Consider the following 25987-nt stretch of genomic DNA (forward strand, 5'->3'; position numbering starts at 1 on the left):
TACAGTATGTTGCTGTGTTTAATGTTTTTGATGATAAAAAAACCTTGAATTTTGACTTTCTTCGTGTGTTGCCTAAGCAGTAGTTCCCAACCTTCCTTTTAAAAATATGTTTACACTAAAGACACTGAATTCAAATAATCTTTAATGTTGATTATAGGGGTGGGACGATACATTGGCTGTGTTGTAAATGTCATAGTAACGTACTAGTCATAGTAAGTCTGACGTCAAAATGAGTATGTAGTGTGTTCACATTAGATAGTATGAAAAGATTGAGTATACTATATAGGGACATTTTTTAAATATGCGTAGTGGGCACACAGTCATACTCAACGATGCATTACAAGCGGAATGTAAAATGGTCCTGGGACTGGCTTCAAGCTAAAAATAAAAACATCCTATTTTCAAAATAAAAGCATTTCTTGTCTTCCTTTAGTTTTTTTAACGCTTTCGATTGTGAAAGTCACTGTACGCCGATATGTCAAACTACCAATCTTTTCATTGTGATAGTGTACCTAATAAAGTGGCCAGCTGTCCAGTAAACACATTTCAAATGCATGAGTTCAAAGTATGTTTATTGACAAATGCACAAAGTATCAAAGCAGAGTCATGAGTTATGGTTAAACATCTCAGCTACATGAATTAAGACTCATAAATATATAGAAAAATGCACCGTTTATTAAAGAGTGCCGACGTTAGGATTATAAACCACAGTATGTAGGAGAAACTGTTTAATGGAATACAAAGAGCACATGCTAAACGAATAAATATGAAAATACAAAAAGTAACATTAGAAAACAGTTACGGTATTGCTTTAACGTGTTCCTTGGGGTCAGAGGATTTTCTTTTATATATAAAGACATTCTTGTAGCAGGTCGAAGCTCATTTATGTTTTATTTACATCTATAAAAAATAAGAGACAAGCGAGTTATACAAAAGTCTTTTTTTTATTTCTACAAAGATCTACACGGCTTTTAGGTTGTTGTTGTTTTGTCATAACATGACCACTAGGTGGCGGCCTACTGTTTTTAAGTTTAAGGCAACAATGTTTTATTTAATGAAGAAACAAAAAATATGGCAATTGTTGGAGGGATTATACATAAAGCTTGGAATTGATCGGCTTTAAAAGCGACAAAAACTGTGAGAATAAAGTTTAGTTACTGTCATTTATCATTTTCTCACAGGAAGTTGCGCCCATAAAAAGGAAGTAGGAGCCCCATTTTGATGCGGGAAAGCACATTTTAGAGGTTAAGTGCTTTTTGTTGTTTGTTTATAGAGACTTTTAATACAAATTCTTCACGATTAACACACAAGGAACAAACACTGTGCTGTTCTGGCTTAAAAGTAACTGCTGGTGACTATAAAATAAGGCTTTCAGTCTTTTAGTTTCCAGTTAAAAAGGCACTTTTTCGTATTCAAACGTCAGATATGCAAAGCTACGTCGTTCTTCAGTAACGGCAGAAAAACATTTCAAAACAAAGGCACATGTTGGACATGAACAAAGGTTTATGTAGTTGTTGTAGTTGTAGTTTCCTTTTGTTTGGGCGACGTTGGGAGGAATCTATGCGTGGCTGTGCACAGAGATGCTCGACAGGTCGTTCCTGATGATCTCATTAACTGTAAATGGAGAAAAGAAAAGGTTAATAATCAGTATTTTCTATCAGTGGAAGAACGACGGCTTCCTCAGCGTAGACTCAAAGATGCGCAACCCTCCGATTATCATTAGGATCAATATGACCACATTCAATGTTTATCATTCAAAAATAAAAGTTGACCTTTTTTGCTTCATATTTCATGCATTTTCCTAATTTGATGGGTTCAATTGATTAAGCATAACATTATCATGATAATATTTTTGTCCTCTATGACAGGGGTTCTCAACCTTGGGGTCAAGACCCCATTTGGGGATGTGAGACACTGGGAGGGGGTCATCAGATGCCTTCAAGAAACTAAGAATATATTTTAACAATCTCAGCTAATTTTTGCTTATTTTTTCTACAACTACACCAAACTTGCCATATTTTAACCTATTTTTTATCATTTTTTCTTGCAAACTTTTGCTCCCTTTAATACAGTTTTGCTATATTACTTCCATTTCTGTCACTTCTCCATCAAATTGCAATGATTTTTCTGCACATTTTTCCAGTTTCAAGACATTTTCAGCACATAAACTTTTCCAACCTAATGTCACATATGTTGATCCATTATTGTCACTTTTAACCTCTTTTTATCATATTTCATGCTTATTTTTGCCAATTTAACCAGTTTTTGCCAGTTTAAACTAATTGTTCCAATACTGACACTTTGAACCCTTTCTACTCCTTTTTCTGTCCGTTTTTGGGTACACTAATTTGCAACTTTTAACCAATTTCTGTTATTTTTTTTTTTTTTTAAAATCCCTTTTCAACACCTTTTTCCACAATTTTTGGTCACTTTTATCCCATTTTATTTCTGAGGAAAAAGTTGAAAACCACTGCTCTAGGAAAAGGTTTTGGAACAGCTCTTTCACAGTGAAAGAGACGTAGAGGAGAATGTGTCTGAGACAGGATTGTGTTGAAGAGGACCCTGATTTTTTTTTTTTTTTTTTGTCTGATGAGAATGAGAATGTTGACCCTCCAGCACACACAATCCCTTCAAAAAATGGAAAGACCAACATCAATCAATACGGTTCATTCTGTGAGAGTCGGGAATGTGAACCCCAAATTAGAAATTATTTGGATTTTCCAGATCCACTAACTCTAAAACTGAAAGTTTGTCCTGATGGTGGCGCCACAGGAAAGGTCATATCATCACTACAACAAACAGAGTTCATACTCTGGTGATCATTAACGTTGTCAATAAATTTGAGAAAATTTGAATGAAAACTATTCAAGATAAATTCATTCTAATTTAAAAGTTTGTCCTGATGGTGGCGCTAGAGAACAGGTCTAGGGTTGATTTATGTACTCAACGAATAAACAAAGCGTCTGACACAAAAAGTTGGTCTACGAGTTTTCTGAACAAATCATTTTCTGGAGGCAAATATCCCTGGGGTCAGATTGACCCCAAGGCTAAAATGTGTTAGTGATATTTGAAAATAATAGGAAGAACAAAATCAAATCACTGAGTCAAACTGAAGCCGTCACTTCCTCTGAGTCTAACTAATAAAATGAGTTTATTTCAGATCCCTGGACGTTTCTTATCTGGGGAGACAATGCAGAGTCTCTACACGCTTGTTTATCTGTTGATCGTCTCCCATCCAACACTAATAGAAAAGGAATTGGAAAATCAGTGACTTGTTCCTCCCTAAAGACGCATCTTTTCGGCTGTTAATTCTCTTATCTGTGAATTAATCCTCAGAGGAGTTTCTCACTCTTTAAATCAGATTTTTGGCTCAGGGAGGAAATGTGAGAGGAAAAAGGGAAACACTCCTGGCCCGACGTGGTGAAACAAAGCCAGGAGGCCGAGGGTGGAATTCCCTCTGACTGGAAAAGCAGACTGGAAAACTGATTTTCTGACTAAATAATAAAGAAAAAAAGGCTTTTCCATGTGATTTTCCACATTAAAAGGATCTTTTTCCAGTTCAGGCAGAAAAGCAGAGGCTCAGTTTGTAGCAGAACTGCCACATTTACTAATGCAGCGTATTATTTTTATTACTGCCACCTGATGCATATTTTGTGACAGTTTTTCTTCCAAAACAGTCAAATCGAGACATGAACTCATCATGACCTGAGAAGATGTGTTGTGGTATCTGTCACCTATCTATCAATAATTAGGTTAACCCGTCCATGAAAAGCAGTGATAATACCAACAATAATGTCTAAAAATATTATTATGAAAGATATACACATTATTGTATTTAATTTACACAGATTAAATTTCTATTTAATAGTGGAATGTGCAGCAAAAAGATCATCAACAGCTCAAACCTACATTTTTACTTTTTTAAATCAGGCCCAAATACTTTACATACTTCCTTTGGGAGAATTTCACACATTTGAATGTAATTTGCCCTGGAAAACAGGTGATTAATAGGGTTCAGTCTGTTGTTTTTCATATTTTTGTTGTCATTTTGTGTATTTTACTCTGAATTTGAGTATTATTTTGTGTGTGTTTTTGTATATTTTTTTGTCATTCTGTGTATTTTTGTTGTTGTTCAGTATATTATGAGTCACTTTTTGTTGTCATTTTGTGTTTTAGAGTCGTTTTTGTTCTCGTTTTGTTCATTTTCCTGTTATTTCTGTGTTGTCGACTTATGTGTTTTTGGAGTAAATTTTCAGTATTTAGTTGTAGTTTTGTTGTCATTTTATGCAATCTTTTGTAACTTTTGTGTATTTCTGCAATCCATTTTGTGTATTTTGGAGTCATTTTGTGTATTTACTTTGGGGGAAACATAACATTAGACCAAGGGCTGAACGTGGCCTTTAGGCAGCCAGTTGCCCATGTGTCAGAATAAATATTTAAGGCTAAAACTGACACTAATTAAATGAAACGACTCGTGTTATTTTTTTTTTTATTATTATTTAGATGGTTGTGTGAGTTCACCTTCATCTTAACGTAGATTTGGTGAAAACTCCCTGAAAAACAAAGACTGTCTCCGCCCTGGCAGCAGATCTCTGACTTGTCCTCCTAAACCCTCCACAGACGTGAGTTTTCTCAGGTTTAGTCCAAACTTTGTTTTAGTAGCGCCACAATTCGACTGATTCTCCTTGAGTTTACGGTAAGTCCTGCGTCAGTGAATGTCTGAATGTGTGGCCAGAAGAAGAAGAACCTGAAGAAATAAACAGACTTCTTCTCCTCCACCCAACGTTCCAGAATGAACCCAGTGACTCTCTCTCCTCTGTTTGATTTGGCTTTGATGATTCTGAGCATCTGATGGTTAAAGGATGAAGTTTGAATTCTATTGAATCGACTCAGAAAGATGAACAATCCAAACGGTTGTTATTCATTTTTTTCTTCCTTCTGTCATTAACTCCTCCTACACCGTTTGTACGAGTTTGACAAATAATCTATCAAAACGTTCAGAAAGCCTCCGAGATTTATGCTTGTAAATTTATAGTTTGTAACTTTTTAACTTTCTGAGTTATAAAACATTTCAACCTTACTGCTAATGTTAAATTATTGCTAGGTTAACGCTTAGCTAATGCTAAGTTAATGCTAATGCAAATGCAAGGCTAATGCTAGCATAATGCTATTGCTAGGGGAATGCTAATGCTAGGATAATTTGAATGCTAGACTAATGCTAATACTAGGCTAATGTTATTTTTAGGCTCGCTAACACTGGGCAAACAGTAAAGCTTGGTTAATGTTAATGCTATGCTCATGCTATACTAGTGCTAATGCTAGAGGAATGCTAATGTTAGGTTAGTGGTGCGAATGCTAGGTTAATGCTAATGCTATGCTAATGCTATTGCTAAGCAAATGCTTAGGTAAATTTTAATGCTAGACTAATGCTAATGCTATACTAATGATATTACTAGGTTAATGCTATTCTAACGCTATGCTAGATTAGTGCTAATGCTGGGTGAATTCTAGGATAATGTTATTGCTAGGCGAATGCTAATGCTAGACTAATGCTAAGGCTGGCTAGTGTTATTGCTAGGTGAATGCTAATACTAGGTTAATGGTAAAGCTAGGTCAATGTTAATGCTATGCTAATGTTAACTTATGTTAAGGCTAATCCTTGCTAATGCTATTGCTAGTTAATGCTATTGCTAGTTAATGCTATTGCTAGTTAATGCTAAGCTAATGCAGTGCGACACAGGCCAGCAACTGCAAATATTCCAGGTCATAGCTGTTATCACAGAGGTTTCTATGTATTCCATCCATTAACATGAAGTTCAGCTGGAATTAGACTAGAAGTGTCTGTGTTCGTGTGTCCTGAAGTTCGTCTCTGATTCCCAACAGGGAAAAAATGGACAAACTGTTGATTCAGTCCCTATTAAGACCGACAAGGCAGAGAAACATCGTGGTTTGCTCCACTGAGCGACTGTTTACACGTTACCATGGCCAACATTTTGTTTGGTCGTCACATTTGAAGAGGAGGATCTAATTGAAAAAAAGCGCAGAAGTCGATGTATTGATCTCTAAGTGTGTCTACAACAACGACCCAAAAATAGATCCAGCACCACCGGGACATCCGAGTCATTTGGGTCACATTGATTTATGAGAGAGAGAGCGAGAGCGAGAGCGAGAGAGAGAGAGAGAGAGAGAGAGAGAGAGAGTAATGTTTTCATTGAGGTTTAAGCTGGATTTTTATAAAGATGAAAGTTTTTACACCACTAATATCAAAGCTTATCTCACAACAATATTGGAATGAGTAGAATTACTGAGAATGGGAAGGTCATAATCTATAATATTTCAGGAAAACATGGAACTGTTGTCACGTTACATTTAAAATGAAAACTATTAAAAAATGCTACAATTAATGCATTTTCTTTGCACAAAATCACACATGGAACATTGTCCAGGGAAGAGTGTCAGATTTTCACATCTGGAGGTGAAAGTTTTCATTTTCATTTGAAAAGACAGGAAAGATGTTATCACAAGGACATTTCCAGTTTCAAAATAAAATATTAAAATTGAGTTTGTTTCTCAGGAAAGTCTGCTTCGTTTAACCAGATGTGAACATGTAACTGGACTCTGATACAGTGCTGATGGACAGACATCTACGATTAAAGTAAAAAAAAACGACCACAGAAAGATGTAATATGACTCATATGCAGACATGGAGCAGTGAGGAGGAGCAAGCGTGTGTAGATGTTTATAAAAACTTACAGGAATGATGAGTTTTTACATTTTTAGTGGGATGAAGACACACATATAAAGGTTTGTAACTCAATACGGTGTTATTCACTGACACGCTTCATTTTTGCTTGTTCACTTTATTGCTTTTGCTGCTAAATTTCCTATCCACAAGTACAATTTGAGTTACAATGCATCAAAAACCAGCAGCTCTTATATTTGTCAAGGTTTCCAGTCAGTTTGGAGCTTGAAAAGATGAAACTCCTGTAATATTGCCTGTAGAGTCATTCCAGTAAGGGTGGACAGGAGTTTATTTTACAGTCATTGGAAATAATGGGAAATAAGGAATTCACTTTAGTTTTCCTTTCCCATTCATATTTATAACAGCTGGAACGCACCAATACTCGGACCAGGAAACTGCAGACAAACAACAAACTGCTAAACAATCAGCAGCGTGCGACTGTTTGTCTCATTAGGAGCGAAAAGTCATCAGCACACAATGAAACGTGTATTAATAACACAGCACGGCAAAGGAGACGATCTACGACCCAGACGTTAAACGGCCAACACACGTCAAGCTCACAAACCACGAGATGTTCTTGGCTTCTCCTCGGCGACTCCATGTCAACAACATAAATACTGTTTCTGATACCAATCCAGACTTTTTCAGTCTTTAAAAACCACAAGTTATCAAAAATAAATGTCTGAAAGATGATTCACCTCAAAATTTAAAAAGTCAGAGCAACAGAGTCATTGGTAATGGGGCGGTAGAGCAGCTTCTAGTCTGATGACCCTTAGTGTTGCTAGCAATGACGCTAACACTTAAGGAGAATGTAAATACATGTAGAGCAGTTTTAGGACTCATTTTAAAACATCACAAATTTTTAATTTCTCCATGATCTGGAGGAAGTTCATAGCCTTCACATGTTTACATGGTCACATAGCATTAGGAATTGGTTTTCTTTATTTTCCTAAGATCAACTTTCCACCCAGGGAATGTGGAGCTTGGTTACAGACGTAGAGAAGATTGAAATAAATTGACTTGATTGGGAAAACTCGGGTGTGAGAACCCATTACAGCTAGGAAGTTGGATTTACTTCAGCCATTTTGGATCAAACTGGTCTCTAGGTGGCCCTGAACAGAAAAGAGCTATTAAACTTTGATGAAAGCCTTTAAATCCTCTCTCAGATTAAAAGATTTGAGGACATGATATTTACTGCACGGACAGACTGTCCAAACTCAGTTCTGGACGGACTGTCCAGCTATTTAGAATGTGTTGTTGCTCCAAATATCTGATAAACCTGATAAACATGTCACTGTTTAAGTTGAAAATAAAGGTCTCCAGTTTTCTGTATTCATGGAAAACTGGAGGAAAAAACCTAATCAATCCGACCCATTTCTCTCTCTCTTTCCCAACACGACACATTCATGTTTGGGGACATTATCACGTAACTGTTATGGTTTGACTGGCGATGATGTTATCCTACGACTGAAAATGAATGCAGAGCTTTGTTGTGATGAACAAGTAGTTCAGATTATCTCAAAAGGCTCTGGTACAAAGACCAGTTTAGCTATTGGTGTATTGGCTGAACTGGTGATGAGTTTACCTGGTGACACATCACAGCAGAAACATCCCCAGGTGATTCACTGGTTAGAGGTAATTAAAAGTTTCACAATTAATGTTTGGAACCATATAATACATCTCCAAGGTATTTTTCTTGTTAAACATTTGGCCGAGGGTCAAACGTGTCACAAGATATATCCTGGAGTGTATATCCTTGGGACGTTGTAGACTCTCTTCTGAGAAAGACGCTCAGGGAGGAGTTCTGTTGAGTTTACACACTCCAGTACAGTAGGTGGCGATATGCACCTATTGAAGTTGGTTGCAACACGCCAATAACAAAGAAGGAACTAGAAGAATAGGAATCGTGTCGCAAAAGGACATTGTGAAGCTCTAGTGACGTAAGATCAAGTGATTTCAGCGGAACACTCCTTGATTCCAAAAAATAAACTCAATAACAGTAGTTGACTCGATATTAACCTTATTTAGCGTGTTATGTACAATCTTAGGAAGTTTAAAGGCCAGTAAAGTCATCTAAACAGGGAAAGATGATGAAAAGGGACAGGGATGAAATTGTGAATATTTTTAAGGGAAAATCGGAGGCCCAACAGAAGAGAGTTACTTTATATAATCAGATTCAATTTAAAGACCAAATGACAACAGTGGGCACCCTTTGCCTGTTCAAATGCTCATCGTTTACTCTTGTCCCAAAACAATAAAACCTCTCCTGATCTGTAACCCGTCTGGATATGTGAGACATTCAGTATTCCCTCAGATATTTCTCTAAATCGAGTCCCTGATGATTCCTCATTTGTTCTTGAAGTGTATCCGAGACGACAGTCTGAAAACGACAGCTGTAAATGTTGCTCCAGGTCGTTCTCCTGAAATGAACGACTTGTTGAGTCATTTGGCGCAAACATTTGGGACGTGTTTCCCTCAAACATTTTTTGTCTCACTTCTTTTGAGTCATAAAGTTTTAATAGTCCAGAGTTTAAACGTGGAGATCAAAACTATCTTCCAGTCCTTGTCAGGGAAAAAGGAAAGGAGAAAAAAAAAAAAGCTTCCCGAAAATGAAACTTTTGAGGTTTTTACTGGCTGATTTGTTACATTATGACATCGCCTACTGGTCTTTTTTCTACTTCTCTGGCAGCCGATTGCATTTATTAATGCATCACTGAAAGCTGAATGGTAATAGACAGCAGATGTGGAAGCTGAGCGGTTTGTACACAAAGTAAAGCAGTGTTTTGCTGCTGATCATCTCCAGTTCTCTACGGGCACTGGGCGAGAGAGGACACCCTGGACAGAGCACCAGTCCTTCTCAGATGACTCACTGGACCAGTGGGTCTCAACCTTTTCAGCCCACGACCCCCAAAATAAAGGTGCCAGATACCGGGGGGACCCCCACTGTACCTGAAGGTGGTTGAATACAGACATGAACATTGAAGAAGTAATTTAAAAAGTAGGAACAATAAATTTAAACTGGCAAATAACGGGCATGACAAATTGTAAATATGGTTAAATTGGCAAAAAAATGCACAAATTATGTTGAAGAGGTTAAAAGTGACAATAAGTCAAAATATCCAACATTAGGTGGGAAAAGTGGTAGAAAGATTTTCAAAGTGCCGAAAATGTCTCGAAAGTGGAAAAAATGTACAGAAAAGGCAATGAGAAATGGGAGTAATGTAGTAAAAATGCATTAAAAGTAGCAAAAATATGGCAAGGAAAAGTGACGAAAATAGGTTAAAATATGGCAAGTTTGTTGTAGTTGCAGAAAAAGGGTAAAAATAAGCAAAAATGGGCTCAAATTGTTCCAAAAATAATTTCAGTTTCTTGAAGGCATCTGGGGACCCCATTCCAAGAGTGTCACGACCCCAAATGGGGTCCTGCCAACCAAGGTTGAGGACCCCTGCTCTAGACGACACCTTCTTATGATCGTCTGACCAGCTCTCTTAACTGCACCAGGGTTCAAATCTCAGTGGAATAAAAAGGTTTTGCTCATGTTTGTGGGACACAAAGCAGCTGTGGATTTATCAGCTTGGGGAAATGGAGCTGCTCAAAGATTTAAAACTGCGACAAGAGTAAATAAATGTCCGTGAATCGCTGATGAGAAGCGAAGGATAAACTCTTGTTTACTCTGCCAGTTTTAGAGGCTGTAAAAGATATCAACAATGTACGATTTGAATTACAGTTCATCAAAAAACAATCCGCTCTAGTTCCTTTCAGTATAAAAGCAAACTGAGCCAAATCAAGACGTTCAAGGTCAACGTTATCATTAGACTTTAGTTCATTGGTAGGTTCAGCAGTGCAATGAAACACGCCTGTTGGTTTTTTGGATCTGTTTTAAGAATAATCCCAAATGTCCAGATTTATTGCGGAGGGATGTTTACATCGTGTACACATGTAGATTTCATACATTCATGTGCATGCGTGACAAAGCGCGTCAACTGGGCCAGATTTTAAGGTTTAAACGTGCACACAGATCAGATTCTGTCAGAAACCAGACAAGACCAAAGAAAATCCTGCAAAGTTCCTGGACCAGGTTGAGATTTATTTCAGCTGGTATTACACGTGATTTCTAGCATCAGTTTTCAGGTAGCGCTGCTGTTTTCATGCAATCTGTGATTGTTTCAACTCGTGAAAAGCTGCTCACTTCAGTTTGGCTTTATGGTGTTACTGTCTAAGTAGTATCCACATTTTCTGGTGACTGACTATCGACTGTGCTGCTGGTGCAATACAAACTGTGAGAAAAAGTTCGATTGAATACTTTTACAGAATAAGTAAATAAATTAGGGCAGTAAAAGAAAATATTTTCCATGTTTTAATACCTATCGCTACCAACGACAGCCATCAACGCACACTGAAGTTGATCACAAGAAACAAGGGGCACCAGTAGATACATAACACCAACTCTGTTTCTTTTAGTGTCAGAGATATTCTAGTGTTTGTTGTCATCTCCGACATTTATTTTGATTTATTTATGCATTCTTATTGTTTCAATTCACCAGTACATCAGTCATGTGACTTCATTCTTTGCTCCTATTGGCCAGAGAGCCAGGGGTTCTCAACCTTGGGGTCACAAAACACTGGGAGGGGGTCGCCAGATGCCATCAAAAAACAAAGAATAATTTAACAATTTGAGCCCATTTTCCCTTATTTTTACCCTTTTTCTGCAACTATAGCAAACTTGCCATTTCTTAACCTATTTTAATCACTTTTTCTTGCCATATTTTTTGCTACATTACTCACATTTTTGCCACTTCTCCATGAAATTTTCCACTTTCAAGACATTTTCGGCATTTAGAAATTCCTTTCCACCACTTTTTCCACCTAATGTCGGACACGTTGTCCCACTATTGTCACTTACAGTAACCTCTTGTTAACATATTTCATGCTTATTTTTGCCAATTTAACCACATTCGCAATTTGTCATGGCCATTATTTGCCAGTTTTAACTAATTTTACTAAGTTTTTCTGTCACTTTATACCACTTTTTCTGTCCGTTTTTGGTCACTCTAATTTGCAACTTTTAAATAATTACTATGGTTTTTAAAATCCCATTTCACCACCCATTGAATTTCTGATTAAAACAAGTATTTACATCTTTAAGATGACTATATGGTGCAAATAACAATACACTTCCTGGATAACAGTGGATATCATTCAGATAAATAAGTATTAATCTTGAAATATCAATCTCTAGATATGATCAGGATCGCCCCGGACTCGCTGTGGGACTAATAAATCTTTTCTACTGACATCTTTGTGCAGCATGTTTAAGTCTCCAGTTGTGGACCAATGAAGAGACAAACACTGCTTTGGTTCAGAATTAAAAATACTGCTCTGCTTGTGTTACATCAACACTGACAAATATCTTGGACACAGTTTTATGTGATAAAACGTTATGACGGAGCCAAAGAACATAAAAATCCTTGCAGTCAGCAGGGTTGATAACAGCCACATCCCAACGTGTTCCTGCAGCCAGATTCAGCTTCAACGTTCAGTGCATTTACGAGCAGACGGGTTCGCTAACCCTCAGAGGACGGTGTGAAAAACACAGTAACAAATAAAGGACGAGGGCGCCTGTCGATACTCAGTGAGGAGGATGAAAACATACTTTGATGCTTTCAGTCATGCACAGTTTGCTGGCGCTGTGAAAATGGATAAATGGTCAAATCACAGAGAAATTAAATCTAACTGCTCTACATTAAATGAAAACCAGTGCATGAATGGTTCCCATCTGGAATATGTTGTCATTGTATAACTAAAGTTAATGCAGTAACCACGGCTGAATTTTATATTCCTGAGCCGTTCTGTGTCACAGCTGCTTTAATGAGACATTAAAATGACGCTGTACCTGTTTGAGGACGTGAAGTCAAAGCAGTCCAACTCTGAAAGCTTTTGATGAAGTGAGAAATCTTCATTTGAAATGTTGAAAGGAATTTGGTTCATTAGCACAGTGGTTCTCAAACTTTTCAGCCCACGACCCCCAAAATAAATGCGCCAGAGACTGGGGACCCCCACTGTAACTGAAAGTGGTTGAACACAGACATGAACATTGAAGAACAGTCATGTGGAGACAGGACCATCTATAAGGGGGAATAAAGAGGAGAGATTTTTGGGGTCCATCCATAAAGTCAGCAAAATGATGGTCCATTGTTCTATGAATCTGTGATAACCACATTTATTTATTCATCTCAATAATATCCACTGTTATCCAATAAGTCTATTATTATTTGCTCCATAGTACATAGTCATCTTGAAGATGCAAATCCTTGTTTTAATCAAAAATAAAGTGGGTTAAAAGTGACCAAACATGGTACAAAAGGTGGTGAAATGGGATTATAAAACCACAGAAATTGGTTAGAAATTGTGAATTTGAGAAGCCAAAAACAGAGAGAAAAATTGGTAAAAGGGTTCAAAGTGTCAATAATGGAACAATTAGTTTAAACTGAGAAATAATGGTCTAAATCATGAATGTGGTTAAATTGGCAAAAAATAAGCATGAAATATGGTTGACAATAATGGGTCGACATATGTGACATTAGGAAGGAAAACGGATGGAAAGGGTTTATAAGTGCCGGAAATGTGTTGAAAGTGAAAAAAATGTGCAGAAAGGGCATTGAAATTTGATGGAGAAGTGTCAAAAATGGGAGTAATGTAGCAAAAATACAATAAAAGGAGCCAAAATATGGCAAGAAAAGTGTAGAAAATAGGTTAAACTATGACAAGTTTAGTGTAGTTGCAGAAACAGGGTAAAAATAAATAAAAATGGGCTCAAATTGTTCAGAAAATATTCATCTTCCCAGTGTCTCGCGACCGCAAATGGGGTTCTGTCCCCAAGGTTGAGAACACCTGCTTTAGCCCCACACCTGGTTTAAATACTGATGCTTCTGCACACACAGATAAAGCACAATCCACCAACAATGAAGCATTATGTTAAAGACATCTGTTTTTACTCACTTCTTTTATTAACCCCACTCTTCTCCCGCTAAGAGGAAAACCCTTTGGGGGCAGCAACAGGAGCGCAGCCAGCTAGCGCTCATGTTTTTAGAGGCTAACTGACGCTAAACAATAAAAGCCTGCAAACGTCAACAGAAAGAGAGGAGATACAACGACGAGTGCCAGAAAGCTTTTTTAAAATTGTATTCAAGACAGATATATTAGGTTTATTAATCTAAGGGATGCTTCATTTCAGGGTCAGCGGAATAATTAAATTTAGATTAAATCCAGATAACTGCCGTGTTATTTATAGCAGCCAGAAGAAGCTGTTTAACAGACAATAAATAAGCAGTCTAACAAATGTACAAACAAATGCAAAAACAGAAAGAAGAGAAGATAAATCCAGACCTGAAACGTAGGGGAAAATAGAGTTACTAATATTTTATTGTTTCAGTACAAAAACGATCACAATCTATCAATAACTGAAAAGAACAAAAAAAAAAAAAATCACAAAAATACTGAAAGGTCAGGAAAATTAATTTCGATATAGCGAATTGGTAATGCATCCAAACTAATCGGTGAAAAAGATCAATATTGATGGTGTTGGGAGCATTATAATAAATAATTCAATGTGGCGGTGGATTGTGAAGGATCAGTCCTGAAATTATCATTAAAATTATAGTAAAGTTATGCTTACAATCAAAAAACTATGCTCAAATACAATTAACAATTAACAAAGTAATTGAACTACATTAATTTCAAACACAAAACTTAGCCCCAAAGTTGCAACAACCATAGATATCATAGAAAACTAGATACGTCAACGTGCTGTAGTAGCCTGCTAGCCGAGTGGCGGCCATCTTGGTTAGGGCAACGTTCCCATTAAAGGCAACGCATGTACAATGCAATTAAATCATAACTTACTCATTTCAGAACCATTTTTAATGCGGTTTATTTTATTGTCAGTCAAAATATGTGCTATTAATACAGAACATTTGATTTACAAAAACAAACAAAAAAAAAAAACGGAAGGTTATCAAAGGCTCGCAGCTCAAAGGGGCGTGTCCTGTCTACAGTTTAAATTGTTCAAATGAGCCGAATGTGTGCAGATTCTGTTACAAATATGAAAAAGTTGAAATGAAAGTAACTTAAGGGCTATCGCTGTTACGCTGTTTACTTCAACAGGGAAAGCTATACCATTAATTATGGCTTTATTCTCATAAAATTATGACCATTCTCAAAATATTACAACTTTAATTTAATAAAATTACGACTTTATTCTCTAACTTTTTATTTAATTCACATTTGTTGTTATATTAACGTGGCCGTAATACGCCGTCGTAAATGGGCGTTCAGACCTTTGACCCATTGAAACCAAACTAAGAGGTGAAGACCATGTGCTTTTACTGGTTGGGTTAGTGGAAACTAAAGAATAGAGACATAAACAGGCTCCATCATAACATTTATGGAAGCTCAGAACTTATTTAACAGGAAGTGAAGGACAGACGTATTGGCAGCAGCTCCGCCTCACGCCTCTGTCTGATAGCTCTCGCTCTGAGGGATGGTTTATCCTCGTAGCGCGGGTCATTTATCCAATTCATTTTAAATCACCGCACAGAGCCTGAATCTCAGCGGTGAGATCATCCGTGTTTGTGCTGCTTTAAATCCTGCTCTCACTCAGATTAATGTAGAGAGTCAGAAAAATGCTTTTATTACCTCAGCGAGGTTTAAGAGCACCTTTTAAAACTAATATACGGTACATCACAAGGGAGACCACCAGACGTTAGACAGGAAGCTTCTACTGAGGAAAAACAGAACCAACAACAGCAGAGTTTAGCAGTGTCGCTCACTGTTAGCTAATTAGCCTCTGCTAAACGAAGCAGCAGTCGATGCTTTGAGGATGAATAATTAAAGATAAAATGTGCCCAATTTTTTCCACTTAGCCACATCTTTTAACGGGTGTGGAAAGGCAAATGTTTTGGCTGTGTTGTAAATGTCATACTAACGTACTACTCATACTAGATAGTATGAAAATATTGAGTATGTTAGAAATACCTGGGTGTATACTGTATGGGGACATTTTTTAAGTATGCACGGTGAGCACACTAGTCATACTCAACCATCCCATGATGCATTGCGAGCGGAATGTAAAATCGCCTTGAGACCGGCTTCAAGCAAAAATATCAAACATCCCCATTTCAAAATAAAAGCATCTATTCTCATCTTCCATTAGTTTTTTTTAACGCTTTTGTAAATAGGGCTCTTGTTTTGAAGTTCATCAGAAGTTTAGTCAGTAGCACAATGGAGGGTCTGCGAAAATCTCTGAAATGTTGGAATGAAATGTGTTTCCGTGAGTTTTATGGATCAAATGAGCACATGTTGATGTTCTACTTGGTCACTTTCAAAGGTGGAGAATCAACAGAGATATTTAGCCTCAGTGTGATCCAGGTTTTTGTCATTGGTTCCAAATGCATCTTGGGAAACTTGGAAGTATACTTCAGTGTGAATGCTACTCATCCTAATCATATCATTAAACAGTAGATATTAATTGTATTTTCAGTGTATCGTAACAAAGTATGACATTTTTAACACAACCAATGTCTCACAAATACGTTACATTGTTGTATGCATGACAAACTGCCAGTGATGGATGAGTGTTAAGGATGAAAGGCTGATTTGTTCTGCCATGCGTGCGCGTGTGTGTGTGTGTGTGTGTGTGTGTGTGTGTGTGTGTGCAGCTCAAAGACAATAATTTGATTAGATTGTAAGAAATTTGAAGCTTTAAGGTCCAGTATTTTGCTATTTTTCACCCATCTCCAATTGTGGATTTTCCCAAACTCGCCTGTTTTCTGGAGTTTTAGCCTCTGAAAAGTCACTTTCAGAGCGCTCCTAAAAACAGGCTGTTTTGGGGCTTTAATGCATATGCATGAGTGGGCGTAAACATACACGCTGCTTCAGCATGTGTGTTTATCACAGCAGTAGGAGCAGGAGAGTAAATCATTAACAGTCTTCCTTCTCCTCCTCACGTCTACTGACCACAGGAATAGTCCATTTAAGACGATAGGCCATTGTTTTGTCCACCGCTGCATCGCATTGGGTCACAAACACGTCAGATCATCCCATAAAAGCAATAGAAGGTGGTGTAACAGCTACTAAAATTGGAACTGATTGTGAGCGTTTCTCGGTATATCTATATACTGAACATACAGATATTAACTCATACTAACTGTAATATCAACCTGCCTTCACTATGTTTGTTTTACCCGTGAAGTAGTATGGGAGGAAGGAGCTCACATTCTTATAGAGTAGGAGGAGCCAGGATTGTCGGTAGGAGGAGCTTCCCCCTTATGACGTAACATTGAGGCAAAAATCCAACTCGCCCGTTTGGAGCTGACGTTTTACAGAATGTGGAATAACAAAAAAGGGAGGAAACAGAACTTTTTCAACTTTGGTCGTCTGAATGAGGCTAAAGGAATGTATATCACTGTAGCAAAACCATTAGAAAGTTAATTTTTCATAATAATGCCCCTTTAAGGCCTGGATTTGGACTCACAACCGTCCACCACAGACACAGCCCTTCAACCATTTACTTTAGTTTATAACCCTAAAATTCAACGATCTGCAGTAAAAAAAAAAGAAAAAAGAGAAAAAAAAGAAAAAGTCATTTTATTTTTTAGGCCACGTCTTTCAGACTGTGGTGAAGGAATTAGTCATTTTCTCCTGGAAGGTTACAAAAAGCTTATTGTTTTATCACTGAATGACTCTATGGTAGAAATTCAACCACTCTATTGAATAAGAGGAAAAACTTCTCCGCTCACCATCATCGAGGTACATTTGGTCCAGCTCTTGTGGTTCCTGTTTGATGCTGACGGCCAGCGGCGTTGGGCTGCCGTCCTCCCGCTGGGACGAGCAACTCGTCTCCGACACTTTGTGGGGGTTTGGACTGGAGCTCTCAGACACAGGCTGGGTCTGCGACATCAGGTGGGGGCCAGGTGAGAAGGGGGCGTCGGTTGGAGTGGAGGGCTGTGAGGTTGGAGAGGAAGAGGAGCTGCTGGGTGGGTAGAAACTGGGAGCCTGGTAGCGCCCGGGGGTCTCCTGGATGATGGAGACGTGAGAAACCGGGGACTGGGGGACCAGCTGGTGGCTGCTGGGGACACATTTGGAAAAAGGCGGTGGGGACAGGTCGTGCAGTTTGGGGCTGGTGCTCGGAGACGATGACAGCGGGGACGGTGACGCTGCAAGTCTCTGCTGAGCAGTGGCAGAGTAAAGCCCGCCCACCACACACTGCCTGAGGTCAGAGGTCATCATGGAGTTCACCACCTGTGAGGAATAGAAGGGCTTTGGGTGCAGCGAGAGGCCGGGGCCGTGCTGGGTGCACAGGAGAGGGGCGTCAAAGTCGTCACGCGGCTCCGTCTTGATTGTTGGAGCTAAACACAGAGGAAACGGTGTAATGAGAAAAGCTCCAGTGCACATGTGTAAGAGAGGGAGTGGGTTTGTGGCCCAGGAAACCCTCTGCAAACAAACACTCTCATCAATGAGTCTCTGTGTTCGGCCCGAGCGCCACACCCACCAGAAAAGTTCACAAAAGTAAAAATTTAAAAAAAAAACAGCAAAAGGAGAAGAAGTGACTCATCAAGACTCTACAATAAAAAGACCTTTTTCTATTGGTTCTATTAATATCCTCCCAATGTGTGATGGGAAATGATGCAGCAGCCGTCAGCTCCTCGGGTTCACTCGTTCAGTTACAGAGAAGAACAAATGATGTCTCCTTATTCCTCGCATGCATCAGTCAGAAGCTCTTTTACAAGGACAACTGGTGGCCTGGGAGCCACATGTGGCCCTTGGTCTGATTTCGTGTGGCCCCAAAACACATACACAACCTGATTCCAAAAACAACCAAAAAGAAAAACAATGTCAACTTTTATCACAGTAGGGGCCACAAAAATGTGATTGTCCGATCCGAGGGCCATATTATCATTATTCATGTCAGCATCGAAAATGGCAAAAATCTGATTTTCAAAACAGTAAAGAACAATAGTTTTTGTGTGCATTTGTCGTCATTATGTATATTTTTTATTAATGTTCTGAGTGGGTTTTGTTGTTGTTGGTTTTGTGTATTTTAGTCATTATTTTTTGTATTTTTCTCTCGTTCTCTGTATTTTATTGTAGTTTTTTGTGTGTTTGGAATCATATTGGGGTATTTTTATTGTCATTTTGTTTGTATCTGGAGTAATATATTGTATTTTTCTTATTGTTTTTTTTAAATATATTTTTCTGTAGTTTTTTGTGTTCTTGTAGTCTTTTTGTTTATTTATGGTGTAATTTTATTTATTTTTTTCATTATATATTGTGTGTTTTTGTCATCATTTTGTGTATTTTTCTTGTCCTGTTTGGTAATACTGCGTGTTTTGCATGAGTTCATCCAGGAGTGTGGAATTAAAATCTGTTTTCACCTCGTCATCGGGCTGACAAACAGCAGATAAAGATTCATTGTTCTGCTTACATTAGATTATTTAAAAAAAAAAAAAAAAAAAAAAAATACAAAAACCACACCATTTACACACAAAACATGTTGCAACAAGAAAACACAAAAATACGTCAGACATCATCAACTTTCATGTCAGCATTTAGAATAATTACCACTCTAAGCATTAATGCAGGAAAGAACCAAGCCTTTGTGCCTATTTTTGTTGTCTTTTTGTGTGTTTGTTTAAATTACTTTATTAATTCAGGGATATCACATTCCTTCAAACACTGTGAATTACATTCAATGCAAAAAAAAAAACTCCTTGGATGGCCAGTAGGAGTGGAAGGAGCGTTACTATCTAAGAATTATGTTAAAAAGTAAAAAAAAAGTAGTGTGTTTCTTTCAGTGTTTATCTTTTCTAAACCAATAAAAACCTGTGATTTATTAAAGGCAGGTGTGAGTTTAATGAAATTAGGAACCAAGTGTCAGACCTCAGCAGAGAGGAGAGAAACCATTTGTTCTAAAAACTGTACGCCAGGACCAGCGATGAGATGGACGAACCAACCGCAGCACCAAAATAGATGATTTCGTCCTATTTGGAGTGTGTTTTGAGGAAGTGTGTGCGTCTGCCTGAGATACAGCAGAGAAGGACAAACAGTTGTTTAGCCACAAATGAGCGCTGAGTCATGGGGAAACCGCCCAGTACGCCTCTGAAAATAAATACCCTGTAGCTATGTGAGCGTTTGGAATAGAAAAAAGACGTGAAATTCAATAGGAAGTAGTTTTTTTATTCTATACGTTCACTCAGGCTGTCCAGGTAATGTGCACACAGAGGTCCATCAGGAAGTTCCCACACTGTTGAATATCCCAGAGTGTTTTTTTTACAGTCCACATCCAGAGCACAATGCTGCACTTTCTCAGCCCACTCACAGGGCTGGGCCTGAGTCGCCGCTTTGAACCACCCACTGGATTTCGCTATAAGCCTGGTGTGCAATTAGCGGTGGTTTTTATACATTTCATTTGGTGGGTCAGTGTTTATATTTAGCTTGGCACTAGATTTCACCAAGTAACAGGATTTTCCCATGCCCCCTTTTCCTTTTCTCCCCACGCCTGGGCGTCCAGTCTCTGCAGCTCTTCATGCACATTCAGGTACAAATATAGAGTTTTTTTCTTCTTCTTACAATAGAGAACAGCTCTGCTTTGTTCCTCCTAAACAAACCGCCAGACGGGCAAAACAAAGTGTTCTCATCTTAATTTGGTAAATCCTAAAGTGTTTTTCATTGGAATATGAAAGACGAAGAGCAAAATAAAAAAAGGAGTGCAGGGCTAAACTAGCACGGAAGAGCACAAGATTGATTGGAAACGTCTGCAAATAATTCAAGGACAATTTATTGTCTGTTTATTTTATTAAAAGGCTGAATTACTGCAGTTTTTTCTCTTGGTTTCCAGCTTTAGGGCATGCAACAAATTCATCAACCCTGTGTGTCCAACTTTTCAACGCCATATTTTAAGCAAAACAAAAGCCATTATATTGAACTTAATAAATATGGGTTTTAAAAGCTTTTTTTCCTGCATTTATTCAACAGTTTTTGTGAAAAAAAATCATCAACTGCATTTGAAACACCACAGCCTAAGAATGATTCTCCAGTTTTTCCTACTTTTTCTATCTTTTTATATGCCAATAAAAGGACTTAGCAGACGGCTTCGAAAATGCACAATTTTACAGAATAATTCACAAAATAACAAACAAAAACACGCAAAATAACAACAAAAATACACCGAATGACAACAAAAATACACACAAAAAAAACAATGAAACACACAGAAGTACACCTAAAACACTAAATTACAGAAAAATATATAAAATGACAACTGCAAAAAATGACTCATAACAGACAAAACAGCAACACAAACATACAAAAGGACTCTAAGAACACACAAAAAAAACACATTCACAGCAAAACAACAACAAAAAACACTCAGAACAATAACAAAAATACCCAAAAATGACAGAAACATGAACACAATTATAACAAAAACACAAACATTTATTCTCTTCTGTATTATTGCTTGGTCATTATTCTAAATGCTGACAGTTATTGTGGCTCTCACTCTGGCCTTTAGTGGAACAAGTCATTGATCAGGGCCGGAAACTACAGCAAAGTGTGGCTTACAAAGCAGGGTAAAGGCTGTTCTATGATAAATAAATCATCTACTGCATTTGACACCACAGCCTAAAGATGATTCTACAATTTATCTACTTTTTAAATGCTGTTAAAAGGACAAAGACTTAGTAGAAGGAAGGTTTTACCACTGGCAGGGACGTAGGTGAAACGCTGGTACTGGCTCCGTTTCCGCTTTCCGTTGCAGACGTAGAAGTTGACTTGGACTGGAGACGACAGTCTTTGGTTTCGGTACGGAGGAATTTCAACAATCAGGGTATTCTACAAGGCAAAGAAATGAGAAATACAGATGATTTTCAGATATTTAAAGGAATCCTCCACTTTTTTTTTTTACAAATCCGGTCTAAAATCTTTGAAATGTCATCATAAGAAGATCTATGCCTAACAAAACACGATATTTTGCAACATATTCGTTTTTTTACCTTTTATAAATGGGACTACTTTACTGTTTTAAAACCTGTGTTCCGCCATCTTGAAATCACGTGATTGATGATGTCACATGGCCCCACTGCCTGTAAACATCCCATTGTTTTTATTGGAGTGAAACATTCAGCTTGACTTTTAGATCATTTTAGCAGCTTTTTAGGTCAAAATGACAATTTTTGCTGCTTTTGGTGGCTCTAAATAATCAGGAAAAGTTAAGGATGTCAGTTTAACCCTCTTTGGTCTACCAAAAGAGGATTAAAAAAAAGTTGTGACTCGAAAAATAATCAATGACTGCAGGGGGCGACAGTTCCCACTCTGCGTTTTGGTCGGAGACAATGAAGCAGAGAAGAAGAGCTCAGTGCATGGCTGACGCTCTGGTGGCTGAAGTTAGTGAGTAATCATGGACTGTTGAAGGATTCCCACCCAAATGAACTTTTATCCTCATGGTTTGTGCGTCTTGACCGTAAAAGCTGCAAATGATCTAAAAATCTGAACGTTAGAAAACAATGAGATTTTTACAGGCAAATGGTGTGTGTGACGTCATGATGTTAAGATGGTGGAACACAGGCTCTAAAACAGTAAAGTAGTCCCATTTCTAAAAGTTAATAAAACAAATATGGTGCAAAAATAATGTGTTTTGTTAAGATCTTCTAATACGTACATTTTAAAGATTTTAGGCCACATTTGTAAAAACAGTGGAGGATCCATTTAAGGCAGAGTTAAAAGAAAAAAAACTGCTCATCTAAATGAACACATTCACACTGAATGTAGACTATAGACATACTGTACATATAAAGGAAATATGTGAACATATACAAGTGCAGTGAAACTGGGAGTTTCTGCATGGTTTATTTCTCCTGCTGAACGTCCTGCAGAGAGTCGAGGTTCCTGAGTTCACCCCATGTGTGTGCGTGTGTGTGTGTGTGTTTCTGAGCACACATGTGCACGTACATATGACTGAGTGTGCTAAAGGTTTAACTCGGTAGCCAAGGAGGAAATCATCCATCTGCTAAACAAGACTTTGGAGGCTGGCCGAGGCCGACATGAACAGGTGAACGCTGACACACGTCATATTAAATCATTACCGTCATGACGTCGAGTGATGCCAGATGAGGCTTAGTCTCTTCTCTAAATCAACGCTGATAAAAACCCTGGAAACCGTTCAGTACTCGTATTGTTTTATCTCTCGCTGCAGTCGAGAGGATGAGAACATTCGCACCAGGATTTAGATGTCAAAGATTCCAGTTTGGTTCTACGCCTACGATCAGACATACGCAGGAGACACTCCAGACTTACACCATGTACTCTTTACACTGGTTGTAATGCACTTTAGCAACAGACCCACAGTTTAAAGAACACTGGAGCAAAGCTGCAGAGGAACAGATGTGGGCTGCTGTTATACTTGGTAACAATCTGTACCTGACTGAGGGAATGGGTTTAGCATGTGGCCCCATGCAGTGGTGTAGTGAACATCAGCACACAGGCTGTAGGAAGGTGTGGCGAGTGAAGGAGCAGAGGAGGTGATTACCTGTGCTTGTTGTAGCTGCTGTACACAACAAGCACAAAACTGGCGACCCGGGGGACACATACGGCCTACAAAATGAACACGCAAAATTGTTCCAAAAATGCACAATTTCACAAAAACAACAGAAACACACAAAATAACAACAGAAATACACAAAATAACAACAAAAACACACAAAATAACAACAAAAACACAAAATAACATCAAAACACACAAAATAACAGAAACACACAAAATAACAACAGAAATACACAAAATAACAACAAAAACACAAAATAACATCAAAACACACAAAATAACATCAAAAACACAAAATAACAACAGAAACACACAAAATAACAACTGAAATACACAAAATAACCACAGAAATACACAAAAGTACAAACAATTACTCATAACAGACAAAACAACAACAACACAAATATGCAAAGCGACTCCAAGAACACACAAAATGAGAACAAAAACACAGAAAATTAAAGAAAACCATATGAAATGAACAACAACAACAAAAAAATCAGAATAACAATTACAACAAAAATGCATAAAAGCATGTATTCTCTCCTGTATTATTGCTTGGATTGGTTATTATTCAAAATGCTGACAGTTCTTGTGGCTCTCGCTGTGATAAAAGTGTCCAATCTCTAATGCACTGAGGGAAATAAAGTTTACAAGTCATTTACTGTATCGGCCAAAGACTACAGCAAAGTGTGGCTTACATGCAGTTTGTGTAAAATGATTAACTTACAGCCTCAGTGCTTTCTGCCTACATTCAAATCAGATTTGTACCTAAACAGAATTACTTCCCAAAGTGAAATTCAAAGCATCCTTAAAGGAACATCAACTACAACTCGTAGTATAAAAAAATGAGTTTCCTGTCCATCCATTGCTAAAGTCTGCATTTACTTAGACTTTAGCCACTTTGTGTGAGTCAACATCAGCCACTAAAGGGCAGCAGTTGATGGAAATTCCACAGAAGCTACCGGAGTCACCATGTAGTCCGGTCACGGGTTGTGTCACAACACCTCATATGACTTTGACGTGCAACATGGTGGCGAGCACGTCTGATAAAACGGCAGGTTTAATGAAGTCCTGGCTGCTCGAAAATGATTTTTAAAGAAAATAACTCTATATACTTCAGGTTCAATTAAAATTCACTACAGCTATTCTTTAACCCTTTAACACGCCACACATCCTGGTATGCTCACATTAAAATTACCGTAACTCTTTTGGAAAAATTCCAACTGTTTCTGAAATCTAAGATGTTGCGCTTTAATGACAACCTACAAACGTTACTTAGTAATTATGTTCCCTTCTTTGTAGGAAGCCCGCGAAAAAATCGCTTTGGCTTTTTCTGAATTGTAAATATAGTTTTATACATTCTAAATTTCATGTACTTGTTGAAAGATCTGTTATTCATGTGAGCTTTCATTGTTTTCTTCCTACTAAATCTCAATAAATCTCTTTAGTTTTTGTGCTACACTGGTAAAATATGTAATTAATTGTAAAAAAAAACCAAAAACTGCCAAATATTAGAAATCTATAGTGTCATAGGAGATGTTAATATTGCAGGTGTTAAAGGGTTAATGTCTCTGATGTTGTTGTTTTTTGGAAAAAAAATCCATTAGCTTTTGTGTTGTTCTATAATATGATGGAGCAGCAGAGGATAAAGTCTGTGACGTCTGTGTTTAAAACAAAACCGAGAGACTCCGTCTACTCAGACAGACAGATGTGACCCAGCAGTGTGCGTGTGTGTGTGTGTGTTACAGTGGGAAGGTGCTGGGAGCAGGTGCAGCACCTCACACACACACTCTCTAATCCCCTCGTCTATCCCTCACACTCCCTTCGCTCTGCGCCTCGAGGCCAACACAGGACACGGTGCCAAGCTCAGACTCCCACAGGTGAACGCTTGAACTTTTGAACACCTTTTCCACGAGTTTCTCCCCTAACATCACCGTTTCCATCTGTGAGCTCTTCCACTACAGCTTAAAAACATCCAGCAGTCTGCTGTTCTTCGCCCAACTTCCATTTATTTAAAGTGAAGGTCTCACACTGATGGGTGGCCTCCATCCATGCTCTCCATCTTGTTCTCGTTGATGTAATGACACGTCGGAGAGTCTGTAAATTATCCATAATTGTCCAACTTTTGGCCCTGAGTGATAGTGATAGTCGTGGATAGGTTGCAGATGAATGGATGAACACATCAAAGAGGTGATTCTCACTGAAAAACATGGAGCACTTGTGCTTTCCTGTAGGTATCCTGGCTGTGGAGATGATGATTCCCAGTCCAACCAGTCAGAGATACTCAGACAGATGTTCTCTCTCTATCCTGTTCTCCTCCTCCTTTCACCTCATGCTCTAACTGGTTTGAGGCAGATGGTCTTCCCCTCTTAGTCTGGTTCTGATTCGGCACAATATAGTTGAGAAAGAAAATATTGTATTTTAATATATTTATAAACGTGAGGCTGATTAAAGGTACACATTTCCATAGTATTTTTACCTTTAAACAGGTGATTGCGGGTCTAGCGGTGTGGCTAACATTGCTTTGTGAGGCAATCTCGTGTGATCTCAGCTTAAAGTAAAATGTAAAAGGAGCATAGGACAGGGTTTGGATAAAAAATAAACATTCAGTCTAAGTCTTTTAATGAGCACACACACATTTCTCCCTA

The 25987-nt window shown here is 38.1% G+C and overlaps 1 protein-coding gene across 1 annotated transcript in view; it reads right to left on the bottom strand.

The window, feature by feature from the left end:
• Nucleotides 1-672: 672 nt before the first annotated feature.
• The window catches only part of nfatc1 (nuclear factor of activated T cells 1), a 65421-nt gene continuing 40106 nt past the window's right edge, over nucleotides 673-25987 (bottom strand). The window contains exons 8-10 of the mRNA XM_028461865.1: nucleotides 21499-21631; nucleotides 17539-18147; nucleotides 673-1614 (exon numbers count right to left, since the gene is read on the bottom strand). Of these exons, the coding sequence (XP_028317666.1) occupies nucleotides 1559-1614; nucleotides 17539-18147; nucleotides 21499-21631 (798 nt within the window). The 3' untranslated portion in view covers nucleotides 673-1558. The remainder of the gene's footprint in view (nucleotides 1615-17538; nucleotides 18148-21498; nucleotides 21632-25987) is intronic.

This window comes from Gouania willdenowi, chromosome 11 (genome assembly GCF_900634775.1).
Source record: "Gouania willdenowi chromosome 11, fGouWil2.1, whole genome shotgun sequence".
In the NCBI taxonomy this organism is placed as follows: Eukaryota; Metazoa; Chordata; class Actinopteri; order Blenniiformes; family Gobiesocidae; genus Gouania; species Gouania willdenowi.